Raw genomic sequence first — 19,232 nt, 5'->3', positions numbered from 1 at the left:
TCTCACATCTCATCTCACCCACACCTCCAGGCATCAGCCTCACACCGCTTCAGCCTCATGAACGCCGCTGCCTCTCACCAAGAAAATGTCGACAGCCGCCGAGATCCCCAGATTCGTGGTCGACCTCTCGCAGCCGCCAGAGGAGCGCTATGCACACATCGTGCCTCATTTCCAAGGCTCCGATATCTCATGCAACATAAACACTGTTTTCAACGACCTTCTCAAAGACCTGCTTGGCCAGACTTTTGGAAAGTTTATGGCTTCTGTATCCCCACGTATCCTGCGCCGAGTATACATGCCAGAGGAGAATGCCGAGTTGAGGGGGATATCCAAGGCCATGGGCGTTCCCATGCACGCTCTAGTCGCCTTCAATGTTCTTCTGGATATATTGCTAGGATGCACCAGCGGCGGTGTACGTACCTTGAACCTAGCCGATGGTCCAGACCAGCAATCAAGCCGCATGCTTCACTTCCGGACTCTCGACTGGGGCATGGATCTTCTGAGGCAGATCATTGTTGAGCTTGACTTTGTTCGGAAAACTGGAGGCCCCGTGATTGCGACCACAGTCACCTATCTCGGCTATGTTGGAGTCTTGACAGGAGTCAGAAAGGGTCTTAGCATGGGCTTGAACTTTCGGCCATACCATTGCAGAGACACCTTGAGACAACGCGTCTCCTTCAGAATGCACCAGGTCAAGGTGATTCTTGGTAAAAGAAGATCCATCTCAAGCGTCTTGCGAGGTTTACTACTAGATCCCACTCCCGGGGAAGACATCCTGACCCATCAAGAGCCCGACACCGACGCGACAGCATCAGAAATCCAAGACTGTCATATTCAGGAAATATTGAAGACACTTTCCGCCTCCAGATCAACTGCAGCCTACCTTGTCTTTTGCACACCTGAAAGAGTCTACGTTGTCGAAAAGGATGATCGCAAATCGCTTGTTCGCGACTCTGATACCTTCCTAACAGCATTCAACCACGACGGCCACGACGAAAAGGATCCTACGAAGCTCCAACAGGCCGCTGCAGACCTAGCCTCGGGAGACGACGGAACCGCAATGGCAGCGCTCGTTGATGGCTCGTTGGAGAGGAAGGATCATCTAGACCGCCTCTGGAAAAAGCGAGTCAAAAAGTGTCAACGACGGTTCGGCCATCAAGATCCAATCATCACTTTCCGCGATATCCTCCGATTCCTACAAGATGACAACATACTGGTTGATGAAACGCATTATGCAGTTATCATGGACCCAGGAAATGGCAAGATGCTTTGGCGAAGGCTCTACAAAGCTGAGGAGTCAACCGATGACTCTAGTCAGGATGAAAATGATGACGGACAGGAGTCGGTAATTTTGACTGATTGAACTACATATTTCTGATCCATATCTATGCTGGATCAGGGTCTGGTAAGTTCCCCGAGATAATGAGAGGCAATGACTGACAGTCAGTCCAGCTGGCAGTCTCCTCGTGTAGCATTGATCCTGCGAGTCGAGAGCGGCGGGAATGACGCCCGAAAAGGATCTAAAAGAATGCAAAGAACCGACCAAAGATCCAAAAAGTACGTTAGTTGTTCCATCGCAGGGAAAATGGCAGCGGACTGACAAATTGACAGACCTCACACTCAATCTTGAGCGAGGAGTGCCTCTACGGAGCGCGGCTTGTTGTTACAGCACCACCCAGTGCTTGACCTTAATCAGAGGTCTTGGTGAGAGAACGAGAGATTATGAGAGCGAGTCAGACTGAGGTGGACTAGTAGCTTGGATGGTTGAGCTGTATATTACACATGTATAATCGACAGAGGCGTAATATTCAGAATACATGACTGCGCTGATGTAATGAAGCTTGCCATGGGACGGCAGTCGATCATGATGTTTGAACTTGAACACTTGATCTCCGAGCCGGTTATGTGGCATCTGTCATGTGCGAGTCACCCACAGATTGCGATAACACAAGTACCCGAGATCCAAGAGCCGAGATCATTGTCAATGTCTTGCATTGGAGAGTCAATGGTTGCACATCGAGGTTCTTTCGGGTCACAATTCACAAGCACAAGGAGATACGCGAGACACTTGTATGACATTTGACTCTGAGTACGCCAGTAACTCTGCATTGAATGACCCCTTCCAGATATATCCGAGCCTCATTCCAAGCGGAAAAGCACACCCGCAAGACGCCAATCGCTAGACCTCCTATCCATTAAACGTTGTTATCCCAATTCCATCTAGATCATGGCGACAAAGACGCCAGCGACAGCGGCAACAGCAGCAGCCATGCCGACCTTGATAGGGGCGCTGCTGGCAGCATTGTCGTCGTCGTCCTTGCTGTCGCTAGACGAGGCAGAGCCAGTCTCGGAGGCCCAGCGCATGGAGCTGCACATGGTGGCGGACTCTGTAATAGATTCGATCTGCTTCTGGATCTCGGGGACGTCGCTGCAGGCGTCCAGGAGGCTCGAGTAGCCCTTGACTTGCTCGCCGTACCAGCTGGAGAGCTCGGAAGCGTACGAGCTGTACTCCTTGGCCATGTCACCGGTGACGTGGGGGATGACACACTCGTCGGTCTGTGTGACGAGGTTGGTCTGGCGCACAATCCACGAAGAGAGTGTCGCGTCGGGAGTAGGGATCGCGGTCAACTTGGGGAGCATCGAGGTGGCGACCTTGTAGCACTCCTGGAGATCGCGCTCGTCGAGGCCGCCTTCGGGGGCGGGAGCGGCAGCGACAGCAGTCGCGACGGCAAGGAGTTGGTAGAAGCGCATTGTGATGTGTAGAGAAGCACGGACGAGGTGTTCAACGGAGAAGGATCAAGAGGATTCGTGATACAAGGATCGATGGGTGAGAACCAACAAGCAGCAACTTGCAAGCCACAAGGGCACCAACTGAGTATTTAACCTTAACAAAGCCTGCCTTAGAGCTGAAGTTTGGCGTAGGGGTCCATCATGAGCTATTCCCATCTTGCATTAATGCTTATGGAGCTGATCGTTCCCCCATTCGCCCCGTATACGAAGAGATTGCTCAAACATGGTCATATCACACGAGCCAGGGCAAACATGGGAAGCCATGAAACCTCGGCGAGCCTGTCTTGGCCGAATGACATGCCCCTGTACCACGACTCGGCTTACCCATGGCTCCCTGCGTCGTCTCGAAACAGCGCGTCGGACTTTTGCATGAAATCTCTTTCAGCTGCTCTGCCAATCTGCCTTGTCCTGCCTTAGAGGTGTTTCATTAAGCCAGGACCCAGCGTCACTAGCCTGGTCTGGAACGCTAATCGAGCGGCAAAGCAGCATCATTTCTCGTAGTGTGATTGCCAAATCCACTGACAACCCTGCCCTTATTAATTGGGGTCCATTCAAGGTCGTGGTCTAGCCTCGTAGGGCTCGGTTCAGACACCAGCCGATTCAGCAGGCGAAGGGAATGCGGGAAAATGTTACCTCGCCCAGTGTCAGAGCGGACCTTCTTTCTCCCGCAACGTCACACTGTTGGCCAAAGAGTAGCGGTGTCTCCTAATTTGGCACAGCATTGAAGTTGATTGGGTCAAGCTCAAGAGTCGGCGACTACCCAAAGGAGCACTGCAACCCTCCAATCCTCCTATTTTTGCTCCGCCACGGTCGGGCACGACCCATACTCGCAGGATGTGAGTCGATAGGATCCAAGGTCAGTTTCGCCATTGGCGGGTTAATACGATTTGCTGGCACACACGATGACTCCAACTCTGGATGATATAAATGGGTGCTGCGAAGTTGTATTTGAGTGCTTAGCCTCGAGACCATCGAGGCCCACCCCTAAGGCATTTTCTCTCTGTCAGCCGCCAAAGCTCGGCTGAAGGATCGACAGGCAGACTACTAAAGTGCCAGCGAAGCAGGTCGTTCGACCTCTGTCAGATGGGGTGAGACACTTCAAGGTCCTTATCTCCCCAACGCTGCGTGCCTGGGACAATCATACAACTCTTTGCCATATTGCTTTAGTAAGCCAAAGTTACTAATTCAGGCCCCTCCGTCTTCGATAGCTGATGATTGACCTTGAATGTGATGTTTCCTTCACTAAGGGAGTTTACTCCCGGGTAGTCAAGCACTTATGCCATGGGACAGGTGAAACAACGGCCAAGATACCTTATCGGTTTTAGCATCCTGTCTAGCTCTAACAAGGTGATATAGGTCAATTAAAGATGACCCTTTGTCGAGAGAGCACTGAAATAGAGGATAAGCAAATGTGACAGATGCGTGGAAAACCCAACACGTCTGAGCTCTGTGCCATTGCTCCAGTGTCATTGAGGCATCAAGTATTATGCATAATGGACAAGAAGACAGTTTCAATGGAACAAATTTGTGAATTCGATGCCAGAAACCCCTGTAGCTTGAAATGGAGCCGAACTCGCAAACCTTAGCCAAACTGTTGTAATAAAACCGTTGGACCCAAACATGGAAAACCTAAATAAAGCCTCTGACTGGCCATATTTGGTAGCGGGTTAATGGGATTACCACTGGCATAGTACCACGCAGACTCGCATCAGAGATGTTAGCCGGCTCTGGGAAGGAAGGAAGATAGGGGATCTGGACTGTATTTGGAACACGAGCCTTGACAAATCCTTGGCAGCCACCGGACCATCAACACAATACTCGTTCGGAGCTATGCGGACAATGAACCCTGCAACACTATTAACATGTCGTAGCACGTTGCGTAACAGCTCTACCCACCGTATTGTTGATGGAGCTGAATACTCGTCTTGGGATATGTTCCGAGATATACTTCCTTGAAAAGCCAAAACCTTGTGTATATTGCAAGGAATTGGCCATGAATTGGCCTCAACGGGGAGCAAAACAGCTTGTAAAGGCGGCAAAGAGAACATGTTGCACTTGCGCAAGCAACGAGACAAATATAAGCCAAGGAGGACTCCATGTTGGAAATGTGTCATATCACGAGGAGCGTGTTTCCAGAAGAGTGAATTGATGACGGTAGCAGGGTGATAAATTTAAACCTTTCTCGTTTTAAAAGACTGATTTTCCTCTTGTAGGTGAAATGTGGGTGTTCGGTCTAATTCTCCTGAAGGGTATTAGTATCGAATCGAAACACGCGCCTATCAACCGGGGGCATCCCAACACTCGGATTCTCATCATTCGGATGGTCCCGAAGCAGTAGAATCTCGTTGCCGTTGATTGGACCATTTCACCCTTCACCCTGACATGTGGCGGGTTACAAACTTACAGTTCGGACGTATGGCTCCGAGAACACTGGTGCCGAGACCACCCCTGTCATACCTCTTTATACAGGCATTTATCAAGACAACACCCATACATGTCATGTAGCTGTCGTATATCTTATTCTGCTGCAGAGGTAAAGTGTGGTCAGTTGGAGCGCGAGCCTTTTGATGGCTGTGTTTCCCTGTGAGTCTTTCAAGTGCCGCTTCCATGACTTCCATACGCTCCATCAGAGCTCGGGTCTCCGTATTTGCGATATTGCCCCTATAAGTGCTTCAGTGTACTTCGTACCGACAGGCTACATCGGCAGTGGCTGAGAGATTGCCGAGATCATCAACTGGAGCTCGGTCGGAGGACTGGCTCCGATGAAAGCCCAACATGCCTCACAAACGCGCTAAACTAACGGCATCAGGTCCATGCTATCGTTACATCAAGATCGATGCGATTGCGGGGAAGCATTCTGGGGAAACGGATCCGGGTGATGGGGCATGTGGTCGAGATTGATATAATCGGTGACCTTTCCTTCCCACTGCCAAGAGAGGGTATGACTCCTCTTTGCCCCTTTTCTCCTATAGTACCCCATTGCCAACCATCTCTGCATTCTCACGACTATGGAGCCACAGTCTCCTGCCAACGCTCAACTTCACTCCGTCTGGAGCGAGAAGCGATTGATTGCAATCTGCCTCTTCATCGCTCTGGCTCAATTCCAATACGGATACGATTCTGCCGCCATTGCAGGGTTCCAGTCTATGCCAGGATTTCTGGCCGTCTTTGGTTATGTCGATGTAAGTCCCTGTCCCCGTGCCTGCAAATGGATGCTGACCGGCCTTTTCTGACCTAGCCAGCCAACCCCATCGGGTACAACATCAGCACCAAGGTGCAGACTTTGCTGCAGAGTCTGATCAGCCTCGGGGCTTTGGCAGCCTGCATCGCAATCTTCAAGTTCGGAAGCTTCATTAGCCCCAGGGTCGGCCTATGGATCGCGTCGTTGGTGGGTGCGGTCTCCGTCGCCGCTCAGATTGGGAGCACGAGTATCGCTGCGCTCTATTTCGGCCGTATCCTTCTCGGATTTTCGAACGGTTTCTACAGCACCTACTCGGCAATCTACATCGGAGAGTCAACCCCAGCGTATCTTCGAGGTGCGGCCATCGGCATGGTGGTAATGCAGATCAACCTCGGGGCGCTGATGGGGATTGTCGTCGACAACTCTACTCAAATTCTCACCAGCCGACTGTCTTATCAGATCCCGCTTGCTGTCATGTTTGCCATTCCGGTGCTGATGACCATTGGCTTGATATTTCTTCCAGAGACGCCCCGCTACTATATATCGAAAGACCAGGACGACAAAGCCGAAGCAGCTATCCGGAAACTGCGAAACATAACGGATGAAGCCCGACTACGCGACGATATTGCAATTATGAAGAGGGCCTGGCTTGAAGAGACCGAGATGCGCTCCTCGACACACCTGCTGGACGCCTTCCGCGGTACAGACCTCCGACGCACACTTCTTAGCATCGCAGCCGCTGTTGCTCAGGCGGCCACTGGCGTTCACTTTATCTCAGCCTTTTCGGTATACTTTTTCGTCCAGGCTCGAATTGGCAGCCCCTTCATGTGGGTAACGGTATCTATAGCGATCGCCCTAACGGGAAATCTGCTCTCTTTCCCGGCGGTGCGCTTCTTCAATCGCCGACATCTCCTGATAACTGCTTCGGCGGTGAACTCGGTGTGCATGCTGGGCATGGCGATTGCCTACACCGTCTCCCCTGTTGGGTCACCTTCTGCAGGAAAGGTCCTCGTGGGGCTGAGCATTGTCTTTGTCTGGGTATACGGCCTTGGCCAAGGTCCTGTGCTATGGGCTCTTCAGACAGAGATACCGTCCCAAAGACTCCGGGCACAGACAGTTGGTTTCTCCCAAGGTGCCAGTTTTCTCGTTTCATGGTTAAGTGCCTTCTGCTCACCTTACTTTATCAACCCCGAGGCTCTCAACTGGGGCCCCAAGTACTGTTACATCTGGGCCGGAGGCAATTTGATTTTGGCCATCTTCACCTTCTTCTTCATTCCAGAGACCAGAGGGAGAAGCTTGGAACAACTTGATGAGCTATTTGAGAAGAAGCTGGCTGCGTGGAAGTTCCAGTCCTACATCACAGACCTCCAGCAACCTGATACAGACAACTTTGTTACGAAGAAGGAGACAAAGGACGACATGCAGGTATATGAGATTGAGAACCGAGAGTGATAATGGACACGAGTACTGCGGGTCTCCCACGTTCCGTTATATCGCCACGGCCTACTCGATGAGTAGCCGACTTATTACTTGTTGAAACATAGTCCGAGCTGGTTTGCTGAGACTTTGAACAGTCTGGGTACCTTGTTGTCTAACAGCATGTATTAAGTAGGTAGGTAGCAACATAGTGCTAGATCCTATGGTCTATCGCCAATGAATACGCTCCCATTTTGGTCCGATTCTAGAAGCTTCATTGGCCTCCAGATGAAACGAATCCCAGAAAACTCCCAATCGCCAGCAAATCACTTATCTCCCCAGTGCTTCTTTAATGCCCCCAAGTATTCCTTAACCGAGGTACTGTCCTCGCTCTCACCTCCCACGTCCATTTTAGATCTCAGCCGCGCTATCATCAGGTCGCGCGCAATCTTTGGAGAGGCTAGAGATAGTTCCTCGTCCAACTTGGCTTGACTGATGACCTTGCCGTTGCATAGCTCCTTGACAAGTGTGTCCACCAAATGTTGGCAGTTGTTAGATAATAAATGATATCGAGGATTCAGTTCCATGTGATGTCGGCCTAGAAAAAGATGTCAGTAGTCCCCAGCTACCCATATTCTTCCTTCGGCTTACCTAGATCCTGAATCTCCTGGTGCGACTTTGTTGTTTCGCCAATGTAATAGCAAGAACTCCACGTGTCAATAAACTCGGGCGTAATCACAGCGACACGAAAGTAGTTTTTGCCCAGGGCACTCAATTCCAGACGGTCGCTCATTAAATCGTAGCAGTAATCCTTGCCCAGCCCCCTGTCGATCACGCAAACAGCCCAGTGGCTCACACTGTTGAGACTCATGCCGACGTGCCTGGCCAAGAGCTTGTAGCTTGCCTCGGACAACGCAAACTTTCCAAACGCGATGGGCGTCGTCACCAGGAACACGGCCTTGTGATTGCTGCGAGGGTCGCATCTTAGCGGAGCCATTTCGTAAGCCGAGTCACCCGTCATCTTGCTCGTGACCAGACCGAGAAACTCATTTCGCAAGCGAATCTCTTCTCTGAGCTTTGCATCCTGCTCATCATGGGCGTATCGCGCTTTGCGGTCCTCCCTTTGCGGTGCCACCGTGTCAGTTTGCCTTGGCCTAGGTAGAGCACAGACAATCCAGACTCACCATTTCTTGGACAGATTGTGATAGGCAGCCTCACCGGCCGCAGCGAGTTTAGAAAGGGCCTCGAATCCCATTGTTTGTTGTCAACTTGAGTGCATCGTAGACTTTGTTTCTGCTTGTGCCTGAGTCTCAAAGAACAAGTTGAAATCTCCAGCCTCTCACGAAAGGAAAGGCGGCTGTGCGCCCTTTTTGTGGCCAGCAACTCACCTGAAGACAATCACGGCGGGGCGCACAGCCACGCGGGCGTTCCGGAGAACCCGTGAAACCCATGTCAGCATCACGCTTGGCAAATGAGCCTCTCCAGAGCCTCCCAAGATGACGTGTGACCTCGCCAGGACATCACGTGTGGCCATGATCAAAGACATTGGTTTAACTCGTTTGAGTTCTCTCTTGTTCTATTTCTACAGTAATTGGTTTGGTCAAACGCTCAAATCAAGCCGGCCAACACCGTGCAACTCGCAAGACCGCGCCTCCAACGGCAAACTCTAAGCATCGCCCACCAAAAAAGGCATGATCTGGCTTATATCTCCATCCACATACGTGCTCAGCTCTCCATCCTCTTGGTCCCATGATACAACCGCCTCTGGTCCTAGTCCAACGCGCACTAGCTTGACCAAGCCGTTCCCCTTGAAAACAAGGTCCTCATTAGGCCATCGCAAAACACCAGGCGTGTTCATCCCGACACCAAGCTCCAGGATCACCAGCTTCTTCTTTTCTCGAAGAATTCTTGACTTCCAGGCCTTCCACGCAACCTCACCCTCTTTGAAGGGGGCTTGGTTGAACCATGGGCCCGCCCGAACGCAAATGCTCATCTTCGCTCCACAATATTTACACCGCGGAACCTTGCTCGAGTCCATCAACTTCTGGGTAGCCTCGTCCAAGTGTGGGATCGCATCAGCAACAAGAGACGCGGATCGAACTGTGGCCTCGACTCTGCAGTTTTCCAAGCACTGTAGGTATGCGTAAGAGCCCTGAGGAGTGGACAACTGCTTCTCTGACCAGCCGTTGGCCAAAAACAATCCATCCGCGTTGGATGTGCGAACGTGGGCGTCAGGGCCAAACTTGTTCAACCGCGATATGAGGGCTTGGTAAGAAGGCGTCTTGGGCCAGTTGGCCACCATATTAAGATGAGTAAAGAAGTAGCCCCATCGATGCTCCTCTGACGGCCAGTCATTATAGCCAAAGACGCTGTACAGGGACGTCAACCCATACTTGAGGAACCCAGGGAAGTTTTCCGCAAACAGCGATCGAGAGTGATAGTCCAAGCCCTCAGCAGCCGATAGTCCAGCACCCGCAGTCACCAGCACGGCGTCTGCGGAGTCGAGCCATTCGCGAGCCAAAGCCAAGGATCCAACAAGCGGTGTCGATTTGGGCTTGTCACTGAGAGGGGTCCAGTCTTCAGGTAAAGCTTCAAAAAGTTTTGAATAGATCCCAGTGTCAGACTCGGTAAAGGTGTTGAAAATGATGTCGGTTATTGTCGTTGATGGATGATTGTCGAGCCACGACAATACCGTCAAGACTGCAATCTCAGCTGCTTCTTTGGCTGGAAACGCGAACAGTCCTGTCGAAATACAGCAGAGTGCAATCGCCTTTCTACCAGCTTCTTCAGCTGGAAGCAGCTCCAGAGCGTCAAGAACAGACTCGTAGCATCTGGTGAGCTGTCTCCTCTCAACCTCGGTCGGGGAGGCACCACGACGGAGTTGTGGGCCTACCGTATGAATTACATACGATGAAGGGAGATCATATCCACGAGTGACAAGCGTCTCACCCGCGCCAAGGTCTTTGTCCCTATCCTGCATGAGCTGGAAGCACTCATCCCGCAAGCGAGGCCCTGCCCGCGAATGGATGATGTTATCGATGCACCGATGCGTCGGCTGGAAACATCCAAGCATCTGGCCGTTGGTGGCGTTTGTAATTGCAGTGATACCCGTCAAGGTGGTGATATCTCCTCTCCAGAGTGAAAGGTTGGTAGCTCCACCTTGTTCATGTCGAATCGTCCGTGATGGAGTCAACGAGGAGGCTTGGGTGAGGATATGGTGATCTCTAGTGCGCAAGAGGATTGAGTCGATCTTTTGGAGAATATCTTCCGGTAGAGGCGGCACAGGTGATCGAACGCAAAGTAACTCTTGGAGAAGACTTAATTTTGATCCAGTTTCGAGGTGGGATAAGTGCTGTTGATAATGCTGCAAATAACCAGCATCAGACCAGCTATTCCCATTCTCCTCTGCATCAGAGAAAAGGTGTAGTAAAGTATCGTCGAGCATGGTGACTTTGTTGTTTGGTGTTTATGTTGTAGTGGAGTGTTCAGCATCAGGAGTACCACATCAGAAGTGTGCCTGCCGATCGATCTTAATATATGCAAGCCCAGAACCCCTGATGTAGTACACGCCCTTCCGAGAGATTGAAATATCTGCCAGAAATGACAAATTCATGCTGCGATTATTTCGTCAATCCCACTCGGATGAAGTGGGATGGCCGGTCTATCGCCACTTATCCCACTTGAGCCGACCGATATTGGTGAGAACTGCACTTACGAAGATATTATAAATTAGCCACAGGCCACTTGAAACGAGTTGTCATAGATTTGTATAGTCACTGATACCAAGCCTCGTTCGAGGAGTGGTTGAAGCGATATATATTGATGGGTATTATCAGATAATCCTCGCATACGAGGGGTAAATACAATCTAGATCATGTCGGCAAGACCAAAGCCAGAGCCGATAGAAGCCAAGCTTCCATCTTACATAAACTTGTGCAGGAAGCGGCGCCAGGCAGGCCACGAGGCAACCTTGGCACGGTAGGCGTTGATGCTATCCCAGTCATGCTCACGAAGACCGGTGTCGAGGTCAATCTTGTCGATGGTGAGCCAGCCGGTTCGCTTCCAGATGAATCCAGCAACCCAGAAGGCAAGGACGACGGGGATGGCAAGGCAGGCCTTGAAAAAGTCCTCGGCAGTACCAGTGCCAGTCTGTCCAGGGGGTGCGATGGCAACAAAGATCTGGGCAGCAAGAATGATGAAGCAGAGGAAGAGTCCCATATACGATCCGTAGACTCCACCGCAAGCCTGGAAGGGGATCTGATCAAGCGAACGGCCCTGGCGAGCCCAAGCAGTACGGAAGCGAATGTGAGCCTAGGCATGTCCAGTTAGCAAGATGGAACAAAATGTGGCGATAGGAGCAACGTACGAAGCAGATAGATCCCCAGGTGAACAAGGCAGCAAGAGCAGAGACGGCCAGGAGCCAGTCAAAGACGACAGAGCCCGAGGATGCCAGAACGACGTAGGCAAGGCCACCCCAGATGAGGTTGAACAATACCGACATGAGAGGGCGACCAGACCTATCAATATAGGTAAAGATCTTGGGCGCGTAGCCCTGCTCAGCAAGAGCGGTCAGGGTACGAGAGCCTCCGTAGACACACGAAACACCGATAGAGACGACTGAAACGCAGATGACGAGGTTCATGAAGGAGTCGTAACCCTTGAGGCCAGCGTCCTTGACAGCGAGCACGAAGGGCGAGGTACCATCCTTGTAGGGGTTGCTGCTGTTGAGGAGACGGTCATCGGTGGAGCTAACCAGCATACCAACAAGAGTAAGACCGACGATGTAGAAGCTGACAGACGTTAGCAGGGATCACGAACCACTGTTGGCTTGAGTACTCACAGAGTGATACGCCAGAAGACCTGCTTGATAGCGCCGGGAAGGGCCTTGGCCGGGTTATTTGACTCGGCGGCAGCAAGACCAACCAGCTCAGTACCAGCGAACGAGAAGGCAGCAGTGACAAAGACACCGCAGAAGCCACGGAAGCCGTTCTGGAATGCGCCTGGATCATACCATAGCTTGGCACCCTGATACGTGTCAAACTTGCCGTCGGATGGGCCGCCGCCGCAGATCAGGACGACGGCGACGATCATGAAGATGACGATGGCAGCCAGTTTAAAGCAAGAGCTCCAGAACTCCTCTTCGGCGTAGCCTAGCGTTCCAAAAATGTTGATGATGATGATGACGACCCAGAATACACTAATCCATACGGCTTCGTTTATGTCTTTATTCCAGTATTGAACCGTGAATGAGACGACGGTTAACTCAAGCGGTAAGACAATGACCCATTGGAAGACCTGGAACCCGTTAGCGAAAGTGTCCAGCCCGATGCAGTCGAGGGTTGCTCACGTAATTCCAGCCCATAGCAAAACCCCAGGAAGGATCGATGAAGCGAGTAGAGTATGTGTAGAAACCACCAGAGACGGGATACATGACAGCGAGTTCACCAAGGGCGTGCACGACGTTAAAGATCATGACACCAGCGATAGTGAAGCAGATGAAGACAGAGGCAGGGCCACCCTTGGTCATGGCACTACCAGAACCGACGAAGAAACCAGCACCGATGGAACCACCGATGGCAATCATGTGAAGATGGCGCTTCTTCATGGAGCGATCGAGCTCGACACCACCAGTGCCATAGTCACCTAGAGCTCGCGTTAAGGGGAGTCAGGCTGCATTGACAGTTGAACTTACGACGCTGGAAAGACTGCAGGTTGAGACCATTTCGGGTCATGAAATCCTTCTCACGGAAGTCATCGGGGATCTCGTTGTCATTGCCAGAGCCCTTCTCAGGATCATTGCTGAGAGGGGGCGTCACCGGGCCTACGTCGAGCTCGGCGTCCTTGGACGTCATGGTGAAGGACGAATTCAGCAAAGAATTGAATGCTTAAGTGTGTAACAGGGATGATGAAAACAAAGACAGAAGGCTCTCAGCGTCGAACTCTGAGGGGTCTTGTAGAGGAGGAGACCTGACACAGACTGAGGGGGATGATCAGCAGCCAACGCGGGCGGGACGGGACACTTTATCTAACGGAGCGGCAGAGGGCAAAATCTGTACGACGGAGCAAGCGGCAGCCCATTGCAAAAAGGGCAGGAGGAGGATCAAAGGCGATCCCGAGCCCCGGGGGTGTCTTGGGTATGTGGTAGCACCATGTGAATGCCAAGAAGGGATATGCACCAGCCGTATCAGACGAGATAGGGATGTCAAAAGGTTCCAGGCATCCGGCCCCCAGGGTAGCGAAGCTTCTATTGAGGCTCGCAGCTGAAAGGGGGTGGGTGTGTTTGTGACTGGTTGGTGCTACCCCGAGTCAGGGATCATGGCCAAGAAGCAAAGCTTGCTCTGGTGTCACGGTCAGCAAAGTGCAATGAAGAGACAGAAATACACGTATGAGGATTGCTCTTACGTAGTAGTCGGCGACTATATTGAGTAGCAAAACGCCCCGAAGCAACGTCTGGACGCCTCCTACGCGATGGCAGCGGAAGCGCTGTCGCACATCCGTCCACACACACACACGACCAGTAGCCAGATGCTCAAGTGCTAGTGCCGTTGCCCCCTACCGTCTCCAGGTGCTTGGTTGGCCAGCTCGGGCTAGGGTCCCCGCACTTGGCAGAGCGAGCTGGGTGCATCTTGGCCAAGAGATATGATCGCTGGCTATCTTGGCTCGACGCGTGACCTTTCTGGCTGTCTCGGTGGTCTCTACTGCAACGGGGCTTCTACTAAGAAGGGAAGGTGTTAAGATCGATCACTGTTGGAGTCGGATTGGGGTCCGACTTGGCAAGCAGCAGCCAAGCCTCTACCCTCGTTCTAGCGAGTGGACCAACGTTCTTGGGCTTATTTGGTGGCGCCTTCGGAGCCAATCCGAGAAGAGAGCTAACCAACAAGCTTAATCACCGTCCGAGACGAGAGGGGGGGAACGCGGAGAGGCACAGTTCTGTACGGTGGTGGTGCTCTTTTGGCCTTCATCGTGGCAATGCTCTCTCCAAACGGTTTTCCTCCTTCTCCTCTCAGTTTAACCTGTCGTTACCCCAAATTCGCCTCCACAAACCCACAGAGGTTATCGCGACCCGATGACATGGGAGACGCGGCCACTCACTGGGTCGAGGCTCAAGATGGAAGGAGATGAAGTCTTGGGTGCCATCTCGACCCGCGGCGACAACTTTCAGAATAACGAATGCGAGGACAAGGAGTTCATGACGAGCTCTAATCCCGGTGCAAACCGCCGTATACGATGCACCCGTCACGCTCTCCCTCGGCTTCCTCAGCCGCAGCTCCTGTTGATGTTGTCGCTTTATTCTATCGCCCCATCAAGATTGCCGTTGACGCTTTGGGTGCTTACCCGTCCGTGTCAAGATAAGGACCATGCATTGCGGATCTGGGGATAGCGGGTCGTTATGGATACGAGTGGGAACAGATAATGGAAGCATCGTCAGGTCAGTCCATGATGTTTTGCTTGCTACAAGGAGCCAAGTGCCGTGGAATCCTTCTTCTACAGTGGATACGGGGTACAAGAGGACGTGCCATGCTGTACCACCTCCGGAGCATGAGACACGGTCGGAAACAGGTGGTCCATGGTCTCGGATGAGGGCGCCTCGGCGCATGTGAGGTGCAGCGACAAACAAAGAGGGAGACCTCGTCCAGACTTCATTCAGGCAAGCTCGCAAAAGGTCATTCCGAACAGCAACTTGTCCTTCGCCGCTGGCAATCTCTTGGCCTCGAGACTCGACTCGACTCGACTCGTCACGAGGACCCCGGCGATTGTCTCTCTTGTTGGCTGCGAGTGGATCACGGCACCAATGGCTTGGCAATAAAAGCAGACAACAAAAAGGACCAAACGGGAAAACAGTGCGGCCATTCCCATCCTCGTCGGACCATGGCTTTTCACCCAGGGAGCCAATGGAACGACCGTGATTGCCAGGACTCTTGGCGGACATGGGCTAGGTTCTTGGCGACCTCGAACCGTTGGAGCAATCCGCAGAGAAAAGATAAAGGCTATTATTAATAGTTACCAAGCTTGGCTACAACCATCTCATCGCCTGGGAAAAGTTTGCGGGGAAAAGGCCCGGTCAGCAAAAGATTGACCTGCCATCCTGGACAGTGACCACACGGTCGGGAGAGCTTAGTTTGAAGAAGCAGAAAATAATATTGACGAAAGAACGAGGTCATCCCTATCGATAAACAATCAGTCAACCCTTGGTTCAATAATCTCCTGCTTACTTTGTACCCTGGCTGGGATCCTCCCCCCCCTCCCACACCCGAACAAAAGTTCCCTGGGCTGGGCGACATGGGTCTGCGATAAGCACCTAAAATGTTTTGGTGTGGCAGCTCTAATTTGGACCTTAATTTAAGGCTTGATTTGAGGCTTCTGGAATCATTGGAATGATGGAAATACTCAAGTCTATTACCCTGGAACAGCTAAACTGATCGGACTTGCATCGAAGTGCCTGCTATAGCCCTCAGTGGTATGTAGTCTAAAGATAGAATCCATCTTGGGGCCCGAATGTTTACGGTATTCGGAGCTCCTTTGCCTTCTCGTCATCATCGAATGGAGAGTCGGGGCGATCAGCGGCCAGCACTTCTTTGCCCCGTATTTGTGCCCATACCGTCTTGTAGACCGGCTTCATAAAGAGGGCATCCATCTCTTCGAGAGATATGCCTAGAGATGCGTCAGTACACACAAATATGCAGCAGCAAGAGTGAGGAGAAGAACCAACCTTTCGTTTCTGGGACAAAGAAAACGGACCAGATACCCATACACACCAAGATGGCGCTAAAGAAGAAGTAGGCTCCGTATCCAAGATCAGAAATCATATAAGGCGTCGATCGAGCAATGATGAACGATCCCAACCAGGTATCGGCCGTAGTGACAGCCACACACAGCATGCGGATGTCGAGCGGGAAGATCTCAGATGCATACGTCCAGGTGATGCCCTGCCAAGTCGCGCAGATGATAACGGCGTTGATGTAGACGCACACAATGGCCAGGTATCCCCAGCCATCACGGTTGATAACCCCGGCGGCGGCGGCAGCTGCCGGGTCAGCCCTCATTACATAGCCTCCGATATACCACATGGGGATGCAGCCAAGCGCGGCGCCCCAGATCAAGCCTTTGCGCCGACCGACCTTTTCAACCACCCAGAATGTGAAGAGGAACATGCCAAGCGTCTTGGCGATCCCGTAGAAGCCGGTCGAGAACAACTTCAACGACGTGCCTGGAACTCCGAGACTCTCAAAGATTCGGGGAGCGTAGTAAGTGATGATGTTGACACCAGTGAAGCTCTGAAGGAACATGAGGGCCATGCCAATACCCATGCGGTTGCGGACACCCTTCTGGAACAGCTTCTTGAACTGATCCTTCTTGCTCATCTTGTTCGTACTTCTCTCCTCCACTTGGGCTCTGATCTCACCCATCTCATGACGGATATACTCATGCTCAGACGGGAGTCCTCGAATCATGGTGAGCACCTTCTCGGCGGCCTCAAACTGATCGCCACGTGCAAGCCATCGAGGAGACTCGGGACACCAAGTCATTCCGATGGCGAGTCCCAAGCCAGGAGCCAGCTGAAGAGCAAGGGGGATGATCCACTGAGTCTTGGAGTTGACATCGATAGTGCGATCGGTGGCATAGTTGATCCAGAAGCCAAGCATACCACCTCCTTGTGAGGCAATTTCAAAGATACCAACAAGTCGACCACGAATCGATGGTGGCTATAAATGTCAGATTAGGAACTTTTCAAGGACAAGAATCACCTTACAGCAGTCTCGGCGATGTAGACAGGTACAGTCAGAGAGGAGGCTCCGATTCCGAGTCCAGCTACGGCTCGGCCACCAACCACCATGCTCATATTACCATTGGCAGCCGTCATCAGCGTGCCGCCGAGCAAGAAGACCAAGGCTGCGCCGATGATGGTCTTTTTGCGACCCCATTTCTCAGCAATGGGGAAGGTGAGGAGAGCACCGAAGAAGCAACCGGCTTGAAACGTCGACACAATGTTGCCCTGGAGCGTATCACGCTCCGTCTTTTCGGCCGTGTCGAGTCCAAAGTCTCGGATGAAGGATTCAAGAGCCATTGTGCCTCCAATAACTGCGGTGTCGTATCCCACTTTGAAAAAGTTCAGCATTCACACATCACAGGGGGTCATGCTGTCATAGACTCACTGGCGAGCGCAGACATGCTGGCCACCAAGGCGATCAGATGGATACGCCAGTTCCGCACTGCAGGCGGATCATTGGTGCCCGACGCATGAGTATTGAAGCCCATAGGTTATTGAGTAGAGAAGAGAGAAGACAGATGGTTTAGACCGTTGTTGAGAAGAGTGTAAGATGCAATACGTGTAGCAATGCTTGTTGTCCTCTTCACAGCGGGGGGAGACGGGCCCTTTTTCTAGTCATCGACGACATCACAAGGTCTACAAGGTTCAAGCCCACCCATGCAGGTTGAAACGGCCATGATCAACAGCCGTCGCGCCCCGGTCTGGTTCCCCACGGGGAAGTTGGGACTGGACTTGGTGATCCGTGACCTCTAGACAAGGTGGGATGGTGTTGCGCTCTCGGCGTATTACATGTAATCATCAGCGCATTGGTGGATCTGCCAAGAATAAGGGTTGGGATCAGCGGCTTTGCGAGGCGGCAACGAGACGACTACGTATTATATCGCGCCTTATGCAAAGTTTGGTGGCCATTTTATCGGCCAGAGGAGCGCAAGTCAGACGTCGACTTAATAGCTCATATAACACCGTCACGATCAAAATACATAATACAAACCTCGAACGAGTATTCCTTACGCCAAGTCAGCTGTTGGTCGCGAGAGGGTCATGACTCGTCAGGCTGGGATCAGGGTACACGGCGGGGATATCCAAACTTCGGTGTAGACGACCCCGAAGAGGACAAAGATCTACGCGCGCCGGCCATTAAACGTGGATAATGAATGCCGAGGCAAGATTGAGTCAGAATTAAGCAGCGGTAGTTAGTTCGCTACTGTTACGCAGCTAAACTAGATACAAGCAGCGTTGTGCCACCATCAACAATTCGATCGCCGCTCGGCAGACAGAAATACCCTCCGAGTTGCCCCCCCTCAGTTTCACTTGGGCCGGAAACGTTCGATCACAAAGGCTGGCACATACGGAAAAGGGACCCAAAATACGACCCTGTCTCCTCTATTCCGACGAGGGATTTTTAATCCACGCATGCTACCGTCGCATGGCAGGAATATAGTGGACACTTTGGACCCCAGACTGCACCATCGTCAGACTCTTGGCATTGGATTTCGTTACCTAACCGCCTAGATCCCGGTTCTTTTGCGTATTGTCTCGCCGAAACCAACCTCTTGACTGGCTCGCTCTCTTCGAGGGCACGTAGACCCTACGCAGACATCTCGGCATCTTGATATTGTCAAGGCTGTGAGATCGGGAATGTTCGGACGCGAGTACAGGGATGCGTGACTGCAACGACCTAGATCTGGCCCATTTGCGAGGCTATGATTGTCATCGTCCGGTCGCTACAGGCATGCTTGGATGTCGTTAGTTCGTGATGCTATCTAGAATTAAGCTTAATTTCCCCGGACTCTCTACTCCACAAACAGGTATCATCGGTCAAACTCTCTTGGTATGCTAGGCAGATAGCTGTTTCATTGAGGGGTATCTCAAATATACCTTCACTGGCCATCAGAAAGATCAAGTTGAATCAACATAGCCGAAACTCGGAAGACATGTCCAAGATGAACGAGAGACAACGAGAAAACACACTACTACACCCGATCCAACATCTCGAAGCCCATGTGCCATGACCCGAATCTGTCTAGATGGTCCATTCTCATCGTGGCTGTGCAACATGTCGTCTCAGTAAACTCT

At 51.9% G+C, this 19,232-nt stretch overlaps 7 protein-coding genes across 7 annotated transcripts; 2 read left to right on the top strand and 5 right to left on the bottom strand.

Annotated features, from left to right (window-relative positions):
* Positions 1-85: 85 nt before the first annotated feature.
* NCS57_01083700 (NAAA-beta domain-containing protein) lies at positions 86-1,363 on the top strand (the record flags this gene model as incomplete). Its single annotated transcript, XM_053060568.1, has 1 exon — positions 86-1,363. The coding sequence occupies one exon, from the start codon at positions 86-88 to the stop codon at positions 1,361-1,363; it is 1,278 nt and encodes a 425-aa protein (XP_052910962.1).
* Positions 1,364-2,220: 857 nt separating this feature from the next.
* NCS57_01083600 (uncharacterized protein) lies at positions 2,221-2,751 on the bottom strand (the record flags this gene model as incomplete). The annotated part of the gene is made up of 1 exon (XM_053060567.1): positions 2,221-2,751. One exon carries the CDS (start codon positions 2,749-2,751, stop codon positions 2,221-2,223), a length of 531 nt encoding a protein of 176 aa, XP_052910961.1.
* A 3,047-nt stretch (positions 2,752-5,798) lies between these two features.
* Positions 5,799-7,423, top strand: NCS57_01083500 (MFS domain-containing protein; the record flags this gene model as incomplete). Its single annotated transcript, XM_053060566.1, has 2 exons — positions 5,799-5,972; positions 6,029-7,423. The coding sequence occupies 2 exons, from the start codon at positions 5,799-5,801 to the stop codon at positions 7,421-7,423; spliced, it is 1,569 nt and encodes a 522-aa protein (XP_052910960.1).
* A 290-nt stretch (positions 7,424-7,713) lies between these two features.
* On the bottom strand, positions 7,714-8,642 carry NCS57_01083400 (PPPDE domain-containing protein; the record flags this gene model as incomplete). Its single annotated transcript, XM_053060565.1, has 3 exons — positions 7,714-7,985; positions 8,039-8,508; positions 8,572-8,642. The coding sequence occupies 3 exons, from the start codon at positions 8,640-8,642 to the stop codon at positions 7,714-7,716; spliced, it is 813 nt and encodes a 270-aa protein (XP_052910959.1).
* Positions 8,643-9,053: 411 nt separating this feature from the next.
* On the bottom strand, positions 9,054-10,832 carry NCS57_01083300 (ADP-ribose 1''-phosphate phosphatase; the record flags this gene model as incomplete). The annotated part of the gene is made up of 1 exon (XM_053060564.1): positions 9,054-10,832. One exon carries the CDS (start codon positions 10,830-10,832, stop codon positions 9,054-9,056), a length of 1,779 nt encoding a protein of 592 aa, XP_052910958.1.
* Positions 10,833-11,308: 476 nt separating this feature from the next.
* NCS57_01083200 (uncharacterized protein) lies at positions 11,309-13,239 on the bottom strand (the record flags this gene model as incomplete). Its single annotated transcript, XM_053060563.1, has 5 exons — positions 11,309-11,698; positions 11,754-12,177; positions 12,228-12,682; positions 12,735-13,030; positions 13,080-13,239. The coding sequence occupies 5 exons, from the start codon at positions 13,237-13,239 to the stop codon at positions 11,309-11,311; spliced, it is 1,725 nt and encodes a 574-aa protein (XP_052910957.1).
* Positions 13,240-15,887: 2,648 nt separating this feature from the next.
* On the bottom strand, positions 15,888-17,644 carry NCS57_01083100 (uncharacterized protein; the record flags this gene model as incomplete). The annotated part of the gene is made up of 4 exons (XM_053060562.1): positions 15,888-16,039; positions 16,098-17,091; positions 17,139-17,485; positions 17,542-17,644. The coding sequence occupies 4 exons, from the start codon at positions 17,642-17,644 to the stop codon at positions 15,888-15,890; spliced, it is 1,596 nt and encodes a 531-aa protein (XP_052910956.1).
* Between the last annotated feature and the right edge of the window lie 1,588 nt (positions 17,645-19,232).

The sequence above is a fragment of the Fusarium keratoplasticum genome, chromosome 8 (assembly GCF_025433545.1).
Source record: "Fusarium keratoplasticum isolate Fu6.1 chromosome 8, whole genome shotgun sequence".
NCBI lineage: Eukaryota > Fungi > Ascomycota > Sordariomycetes > Hypocreales > Nectriaceae > Fusarium > Fusarium keratoplasticum.
This window is presented reverse-complemented; position numbering and strand designations above follow the sequence as displayed.